At 46.6% G+C, this 9574-nt stretch overlaps 1 protein-coding gene across 2 annotated transcripts in view; it reads left to right on the top strand.

Annotated features, from left to right (window-relative positions):
• Positions 1–851: 851 nt before the first annotated feature.
• The window catches only part of ITIH5 (inter-alpha-trypsin inhibitor heavy chain 5), a 48340-nt gene continuing 39617 nt past the window's right edge, over positions 852–9574 (top strand). For both annotated transcript variants that reach the window (XM_051795214.1, XM_051795213.1), the window contains exons 1-3: positions 852–1578; positions 5024–5068; positions 9068–9231. In XM_051795214.1, the coding sequence (XP_051651174.1) occupies positions 1459–1578; positions 5024–5068; positions 9068–9231 (329 nt within the window). In that variant the 5' untranslated portion in view covers positions 852–1458. The remainder of the gene's footprint in view (positions 1579–5023; positions 5069–9067; positions 9232–9574) is intronic.

The following is a 9574-nucleotide window of genomic DNA, read 5'->3' as shown; positions in this document are numbered from 1 at the left end:
ACTGGTTCCAGTGGGAAAGGGACTGGCCAGGCACTTGACTGTTTCCCTCCTACTGGCAATGCCAGAAGGGGCTTGTGTGTGAACATGGTGTCACTTAGGCTCAGCCTAAGCCTGAGCCATCAATTTACTAACAGGGAGTTCCCAAGGTGTTGACCGTGCTGCCATTCCCTTTGCTCCATCTTCAGCTTCCCTCATCCCTTCTGCAAGGGGGGCAAGCACATTCCTGCTCCTACAAAACACATGCTAGATTTGGAGGACAGCAGGGCCAGAGAGACATTGAGCCACTCATTGGACTGTCACTGCCATGGCTGGGAGATGAACCACAACGGCTTCAGTCCCTGATGAGTCAGAGCTGGAAAGGAAAAAGAAAATACAGTGGTTAAGTCATGCCAGGTTTGTGCGTGCAGTACCTTGCACCTGCCAAATATAAAATAAAAAAAAAAAAAAAAAGGGCAATCAAACCAAAAGAGAGGAAATTTGGTTCTGCTGGATTTGAGAAGTTACTGCTGGCATAGATAAACAAAGTAGCAAATTTAGGGTGAGGTGGATGTTGCAGATACAAGTTTCTAAATGCCTGGGGATGACACAGTGCCCAGTCAGTGCCAGCTGGCAGGAATGTCCCTGGCAGCTGCCAGGTAGAACCCTGCAGGTTCCACCTTCACCCCAGGGTTGGTCTGGGAGAAAAAGGCTCTGGGAAATGGAGAGAAGAAGAGCAGGACCTGAAAAAGCACCTCAGCTTTGCTCAGCTGAGAAATGGAGTTTGCATAGGAAAGAAAGAGGGGCGAACATAGGGCTCTTGGCCATCTTTCCCAAGGGGAGGCACCTGGATACCCAGTAGGGTGCCAGGGTGAGGGTGTGGAGAGGGCTCTGCCCTGCCCTTGGAGCAGCTTTCCTGAACCAACCAGCGCTCTCCAGATGGGGAGCAGGAGAAGCTTTTCCTTCACAGAGGGTTTTGCCACCCCCCCCTTGGGAAAGCCCCAGCCTTGAAGCACATCCTGTGGTTGTACTCCCTAAGGGGGTGGGTTGGAGGCACTGGGCACCACCTTGTCCCTTCCTCAGCACCCAGCCAGGTGTAGGAAATGTCCCCTCAGCCTTCCCCTTGCTGAGGGCCACCACGGGGTGCTGCTGGTGCCAAAATGACAAGTGGTAGCACCTCAGGGAGCCCCAGCATCGCCCCTTTCTGCTGCATGGGGCAAGATGGGTGAGAGTGGCATCGAGACGGGCACGGCGGTGCCTCCTGCTCACGGGACCCCTGGCTGAGGGATAGAAACCCTGAAAGGATTCCCTGCAGCGCCCTAAGTGGAAAAGGGGCCGGTCCCGAGCCGGGAAGGAGGAGAAGAGGGTGGGTCGTTGTGTCCTGTCAGCCTCCCCGCAGCCGGTCCGGCAGCGCAGCAGCGGCGGCAGCGGGGCTTCTCCTCTCACCTGCGGGGCAGGAGCCCCCCGGCGCTCCCCTCCAACATGATCCTTTGGTTGTGGCTCTGCTGGGGCTTCCCCACCTCGGCGGGGCAGCCCGACTCGGAGCTGATGGCCAGGTATCTGGAGGAGCAGCTGCTGGCAGACTCCAGCATCGTGGAGCAGGTAGGTTTTAAGGCGGTGGTTGTCCGGGAGCAGCAGGTGGCCGGGGCTTGGCTTGTCCCTTCTTAACCATCAGCGTCGAGATGTAGGGCAGTCTGATAAAAACACATTTATTCCACCTGTCCCTGCGGGTCAGCTCCGTGGGAGGCTGCTCTTAAGGAGCATGGAAGTTGTCGGAGGTGCTGGAGGTGCTAAGCCAGGAGATCACCCTCCCGCAGTGGGTGCCACAGCCAGGGGATGGGCTCACTCCGACATCCCCACGGCTGTGCTAACGAGGCATTTCACAGGGACAAGGGAGTTAACGCAGTGTCCTGGCCACACGCCAGTCTGAGTAATTCAGAGTATTTCAGGCTCGAAGGAAAGTTTTTCTGCCTATGGTTTTACTGTACTGGATTTTTAACTCGCGCTGGATGAAACAAATTGTACAAATTTCAGCTTCTAAAATGCTTATTGACAATGAAAACAAATCCATTATTCTACAAGTGAGGGCTGTTATGTTGTGTTATTCTGTGGCTTAGATTGTCTGAGGAAATGGTGCTGAAAGGGCAATGAACTTTTTGCAAGTTAGCAAGGGAGTTTGGGTGGTGGTTTGGGAGGCTGTGATCCATTTCTAGTGGAAGGTGTCCCTGCCCATAGTAGGTGGCTTGGAACTAGATGACATTTAAGGTCCCTTCCAATACAAACCATTCTATGATTCTATAAAAGGCTGAGCTTCAGGTCTGTGTTCACATCCTTCAGGTCTGTAACAGATACCACTCGTGACTTTGGGTCACTTAAGGCATCAATCTGTTATCCAAATTTGATCAGATCTGAGAGAGGCTCTGTAGCATCTGAGACACCCATGTGGGTCTGACAGGACCTGTGGAATACCTGTGCCTTGCTGGAGGTCAGGTGGGATACTCCAGTGTGTTTAAAGTGTCAGTATTTCCCTGTATTTGGCATCTTCTGCCATGCAGTAGGGAAAAGTGGGAAGAATGAGACTTTCCATATATATACCTGTACCTGTCTCAGAGCTGGCTATTCACTTGCTCGTCCCACCTGGAATGGGAAGAATCTCTCCCCAGAAATGTTCAGCTCTCTCCACTACGAGGACCTGAGCAACTTTGTTGTAAATCCTGATTACTATGAACACATATTCCTTTTTGGGGAATTCAGCCACAAACCAACACTGTCTTACAGACCCACCCGTCCAAGTGGGAGAGAATATCTCCACCAGTGTGCTGCCAGTGGAGTGGGACCTGGAAACACTCACATACCTGCTTTAGGGGGAAAATCAGTTGCAAAGCTCAACGACTGGCTCACAGTGTTGAAATAACGTGGCTGATGTTGCTTGAGGCTTCTTGTTTTCGCAGGAGCTATGTTGCTGGCAGAGCAAGGGCAGCAGTAACTCCCACCAGAACAGCAGTGATAGTGGTGATCTAGTCCCCTGGGACAGCCAGGTCTAGAAGAAGGCATCTGTCTGTCTTCACTGAACACCTGAGCCAGATTAAGAAGAGGCAGGTACTCCCCTAGGTCAAGATACAACACTATAAACAAATCCATTGCACAGCTTGTATTACATATTCTATGCTAGGACTAGCAGATGGCAACAAGTTATGGGGTCACTACCAGCAATTACTTGTCTTTAATGAATGTTTTGGAAGGCTGTAAAGCTAAAGGTTGATGGTAATTGGGAAATTGTTCCAGTTAGATGGTGTTAGTGAAGCTGCCTGATTAGCACAGTCCGATGGACTGATCATAAACCCTGCACCAGTGCTTTGGCAGCAGTCATGAAGCCCTATCCAAACAGGATACTGCTATCTGGGGCTCCTTAGCTCCTCACTGATGTCCATTTGTTATCGCCAAGAAGGTACCTCTTGAAGGGGCCAAGTCATACAAAGCCTTCTTGTGCAAATAAGCAAGCAAACATGTGGGTGGGCAAAGATAAAACCAGTAACTAAGGTTCTGGTGGGTGTGTGGTGGGCAAAGATAAAACCAGTAACCAAGGTTCCAGTTTCACCAATTAGTTATTAAATATTACTGTGACCATACCATGCAGAACAAGGTGGATTTGTTTCAAAAGGTAAACCTTTAGTAAAAGAGTACTGAGGACTATTGGTTCTCCATCCCTGCCCCTGCTCCAAGCAGGACCAACTTCACAGGCATTTATCTGGCTTGTTCTGAAGAACCTACAGTGATGGAGACTCTGCAGCCTGGCACAGTAGGCTCCTGAGGGGCTTTACTTCCCTGATATAACAGACCCAGACAGAAAGTTTATTCCAAAATTTAAAGTGCAGATAATTCTCCTCTCCATTGACAATTTCCCAAGGGAGCTGTTTTCCCTTGGTTCTAATTTTACAAGATGTTGGCTTAAATAATGCAGCAGGAAATAATAAGGATTCTAGTGGATGAGACTTTAATTTCCCCACTGGGCTTTCCTGAGCTTTTCAAGGCATGATATAAACAGACATAAAATCATCTCTTTGGCAAGGGCTGATGTTATTTCAGTGTAAATCAACAGAAAGGGCAAATCAGGTAAAAAGATATCATCGCATTCCTCTGCTCTCTGGAGTTCCACTGACATTTTAAGAAGGTCCTTGGCTTCCCTCGTTGACAAGAGACTTGTACTCTCTGCTTTGGGGAGAGATTTGATTTGGAGATGTTGCTGAGCTGAGACACCATGTGCAGGGAAGTCAGAGGAGTTGTGGAGGGTGATGCAGTGATATGATTGTACTGTCATAAGTGAAGTACTTCATTTTATAATAAGGTCTGTGTCTCAGTTTAAATATCTTTATTCCCTTTTTGCACATAAAGAGTGCTTTTCTGTCACTGCATAATAAATCCACAGCACCTGTGGAGAGTATTAAGGCAACAGATCTGCTCTTGAGGTAATATTAATAGACCTGAAGCTTTAATATTAATTTAAACTAATCATAGAATCGTGGAATGATTTGGGTTGGAAGGGACCTTAAAGGTCATCTAGTTCCAAACCCTTCCCATGGGCAGGGACACCTTCTCCTGAAGCAGGCTGCTCAGAGCCCCATCCAGCCTGGCCTTCAATACTTCCAGGGACTGAAGTGTGCCATATACCATGCAAAGAGGCAAAGACACAGAGGCTTTGTGTGACTCCATAGGAAGCCATAAGGGAATACACTTCCAGAGCTGAGACACATCACCCAGGGCCAGGGCTAAAGGCTGAGGTTCCTGTCATCACATAAAGGAGGTCTCTTGCCAAGTACCATTTTCAAAACACCCCGTACCTCCTTGCCTGAGAGAGCTGCATTCCACTGCTTGAGCTTTGATCAATGGGTCTGTTAATGTGGAAGAGGCTCAGGTTTTAATTTTAACCAGAGGAGCATTTGAACCTGGCCATGGGTGATCAGTTGCACACCCCCGTGTCTGGGTTCAAACAAGTGCCATGTCTACTGTAAGCTGAGAAGGCTCCACTAACTCCCTTAACTCTTTGCAGGTCGCTCGCCGTGTCCCAAGACAGGCCAAATTCCTGCAGAGGCTGGTACGTATCACACCCTGTCTTTATTTTACCTCAGGGCAATCACACTTTCCCTGTATGTGTCTGTGTGTGCATCCCTGTGCCCAGGATGTCAGCGGGTGATGGTAGAATCGGTAGAATGAGATTCTAAGAGGCAAAAGAAATCTTTTCATTTTGATCAGTGCAACAGGTACAGGTTCTTCTAATGCTTCCCAATCCGTCTTTTCACCCTCACACTTGGAGAAAGAACATCTAATGTTACAAACCTTAACCACACACTGAACAAAAGCCTGATGAAATCTCACTGAATTTCGAGAGAAAGGCAGAGTTTGCTTTGAAATTTGGAGATCTCTGCTGTTCGTCAAAATCTATTGAGGAAAGGAAGAAAACAAGGAAGCCAATATCCTTCTTTCAGCATGGGAATCTAAGAGTTAGCTGTAGTGAGGCAGTCAGTGGAATTGCTGTTCACAGCCAGTTATTTTTCTGGCTTTTCTGGGGACCTCCCAGTTGAGAACTGGTGAAACTCATTTCACACTGAACAACCATCACCTTAATAGCTTCTAGTGCCTTTGATCTTTGACAGATTAGAATCAGCAGCCTAGAGGAAAACACCTCTCAGACTTATTACCAGTTTATTACTTCTAATCTGAGACACGGGCAGTTTGTTTTGATGAAAGCAACTGATAAAGGCAAAATTATGGAATGGGTTTCATTTATCTTCAGCTCTTTTCTGTCTTTCCAAACATTTGATGTAAACAAGCATAAAACAATTTGTTTGGCAAAAAAATTTCAGCTCCCAGTTCATCATAATAACCAGGACACCTCCATAAAGCATCCAGCCAACCTGCCTCATAGCAGTGAATCTGCTGCCTTGGCATTCCCTCACTTTGTTTTTAATAGGGATGATAAATCACAGTAATAATAATATTAAACAAATGGTTTGTTTTGCTTTTTTTTTTTTTCCTTTGTGCTGCCTCTCATCTTCTGAAGGCCTCGATAAAAAGGGCAGAAAACAAACAGGCATTTGCACAGCTGTAAGTCAGAGCATCAGGCACTGATGGATTGTGCAAGAGCTCCAGGGAATGCACAGGAATCACAGAGTGGAACTTGGGCTGCCCGCCAAGCCTGACTGAGCAACCTGTTTGGAAGCTGCCTCTGCCCCCACCGTTTATATTCTCTATATACAAGGAATAGCAGATCCCTTGCAGGGATGGGAAGATGAACCAGATCTCTCATCCTCAGTTGTATGTGATGCCCTTATTCAGCATTTGATCCCTCTAACAGCAACTCCTGTCCACCAGGAAAAGGGAAGGGTGTTCATTTCATTTGTTTTTGCCATTCCTCAGTCTGTGAGGGTGTCAGAACTGGAGTTGTTCAGTGGGATAGAGACATGCCCCATCCCTGGAAGAGTTCAAGGCCAGGCTGGATGGGGCTTTGAGCAACCTGGTCTAGTGGAAGGTGCCCGTGCCCACGGCAGGGGGGTTGGAATAAGATGGTCTTTGAGGTCCTTTCCAACTCTAACCATTCTGTGATTCTATGACTCTTTGCTGAAGCCAGCAAAGAGTAGATTTAGCAAAAAAAACCCTAAATGATGTGGGTTTTCATATAAAATATTCTTAAGCTGTGGAACTCCTTGCTACAAGATGTTGCAGATGCTAAAATTTTACATGGATTGAAAAAGCAGCTGTGTAAAATAATAGAAAATAAATCCATAAAGGTTTATAAAGCACAAAAATATCACCCTTGACTCAGGAGTTCCTTCAGCCACAGATTACTGAAAACAGAGAGAATATTTCTGAGTAGAATTAGTGCAGGTTGAGCTGATTTTATACTCTAAGCACATACTCTTGGTCTCTGCCAGTGACAGGCTACAGGGTTAGAACTGCTTTTGTTCTCACCCAACAGAACCATTCTCGTGCTGTTGTCATAACAAGGGCAAGTTCATGTTCTCTGCCACATTCAAAAGACTTTCTGCAGTTTGAGTGCATTCACTGCATGTCACTGCAGAACCCCTTGTATCTCAAGTGAAAGGCAAAGGTCTTGATCTTCTTTTGCTGCTGAGCTGTCATCCATGTCTGAACCCACAGCTTATGACTGACAGCAGCACACAGGAGTGGATGCAGAAGGTCTGAAACCAAAGAATTTGCTGTACTTTCAGATTCTTCCTATTTCTACTGTTATTAAATCCTCTGTATCTCTTGCTATGCCACAGGCAATTAGGGGTGTAGAAGACTGAATGAAGCATCCCCTCATTGTATGTGAAAACATTCCTACAAGCCTACTTCCAATCAAAACTCCCCATCCTCTCCAGCTTCAGGATAATGAGGGTGGAAAGACATGCCTATAACATCAGGGAACGTCCTAAGAACAGCAGGATCTAGTTCTAATCATCAGCAATTGAGTAAAAGCCACCAATGGCCTGAGGGTGGGACATTAGATCTGAGCAGGGGTGTTCCAGTCTAAATGCATCACACTGAGCTGCCTGAAATCAGTGAGACAAATCCCACCCTGGAAGTCCTAATCTCTTGTCTATGTGCTCCATGTGAACTGAGCAGGATGATCATGGACACAGAGCTCATCACATATTCTCCAGCTGTTAAAGATATCCATCATGATTGGGTTCATCTGAGACAAGTTTTTCAGTCTTTCCAAGCCTTGAAAGTGTAGGCAGAAGGGGCTTTATGCCAAGTCTGCTGGCAATTTTGTGGTTGTTTCCAGTGGATTCTCATTCTTCCATTTGCCTGGAATTCACTAGCCTGGCAGCTTGGTTAATTGGATGCTCAATCACTTCTGATGCCATCAGCTACTGAAGAAATGTGCTTGTTTCATACTCATACAAACACTTGCTCCCTTTCTTGAGCCATTTGCCAAAATTATTTTTGTTCTGAAAAAAGGTCTGGCCATGCAGCTGAAGAGCACGTTCTTGTCCTCACAAGTCTTACGTGACTATGACTTTTTATCAACCTCAGTAGGAAGAGTCTCTTTGTATTTGGCTAAGTGAAGTTCCTCTGTATTTGCAGTGTATTTTACCCTTTAGCTCCCTTCTGCTTTTGGAGGTTTGGTCTTTGATTGTTTAAGTCAACGCACAGGGGTTTTTTTTGTAAGGGCTGCTTACAGTTAAATACACTGAAGTCTTCCAGGAAGAAAACATTTGAGCTCCATGGAGATGTTGCTGTCAGAAAAAACACATTAGACTGGAGAAATGCTCCAACCCTAGACTTGTGCACGAAAACACATTCCCAAGAAGCAGAAATTGGCTTTTAGCTTCCATTGCTACATCGTGTGTCATTCATTGCTGTCTCTGCTGCTTCTCTGCTGGAAGAAATCCAGTGTGGGCTAAAAAGCTTAAAATACTTTGCTTGAGATGTCACAGTGTCAGTGTTTTTTATTAAGTCTCTTCTATCTATTGGCTGAGACTTCCAGCATGGATTCTCAGCAGAGGAGGACTCGGTTGACTCCATTGACAGCAGTTTTTCTGCTTACACAACTTATGGATCTGACTGTATGAATTTGAAGATGCTGCTTCACACACAGTGATCTCAGCCTTTCAGGAAACCTTCCATCTGCTCTTGTGCACACTACAGAGGCCAGGTTCTGTGACACAGTTCTGGACCCCGTGGGAATATATTTTGGTCTTTTCTTCCCAGGCCGTAAGGGACTAATCCTATTCCTCTCACGCAGTCAGAGTTGAAAGCTGCAGTTTAGGACACAGATGGATTTTATCAGTGTGTTTCACAACATACAGGCTGGCATAATCAGAGCTCTCAGAATCTTCCCAAGCTTTGGAGAACGACTGTGGCCTCTGTGCATGAACAAAGGCAGTGCCATGTCCCTGGTTTACCTTTCAAAGCTCATCTGAAATGCTGAGGGCAAGCCCACCTTGCCTGTTGTCAACTGGTTTTGGCAGAGGTGTCTGATACTCAAAGGGCGGGAATTTGCTTGAGCATATTAAGCGTTAAATCCATTGAAACACTGAAGGGGTGTGTTATCCAGCTGCCAGTGTTAACCTTTTGATCCCCACAGGAAACCAGGCCTCGGATGTCTGAGTTCAACGTGAGATCCACAATCATTTCCCGCTATGCCTTCACCACGGTGTCCTGCACGATGGTGAACAGCGGATCCGAGGCACGGGAAGCCGTGTTTGAGATGCAGATCCCAGCTGCAGCCTTCATCTCCAACTTTACCATGTGAGTAAGTAATGCTGGCAGCTGGGTGGGCAATGGTTCTCCCATCCCACACATGGTTCTCTGGGATTTCCAAAGCTAGCAAGTCTTCAGCAGGACTGTATCAAGGCCTTTTTGCATTTCTTTGGGGAAAATAGAAACACACACACACTTTACACTCCACCTGAGATTGGGCATGGCCCCAAAACACAGAGTAAGTCCCTTGGATTACAGGATACTAAATTCAAGTCCTCAGTGTAAATGTGGAAGGAAACTATTCTATTTCCCATCTGAGTGTCTTTTAACAGCTTCCTTCTCCTCCTCTGTCTCTGATCTGAACCAGAAAAATCTCTCCAAGACCACAGAA

The sequence above is a fragment of the Manacus candei genome, unplaced genomic scaffold (genome assembly GCF_025592945.1).
Source record: "Manacus candei isolate 608988 ecotype Guabito, Panama unplaced genomic scaffold, ASM2559294v1 h1tg000042l, whole genome shotgun sequence".
Taxonomy (NCBI): domain Eukaryota; kingdom Metazoa; phylum Chordata; class Aves; order Passeriformes; family Pipridae; genus Manacus; species Manacus candei.
The sequence above is the reverse complement of the archived record's forward strand: the minus strand, read 5'-3'. Positions and strand labels throughout refer to the sequence as shown.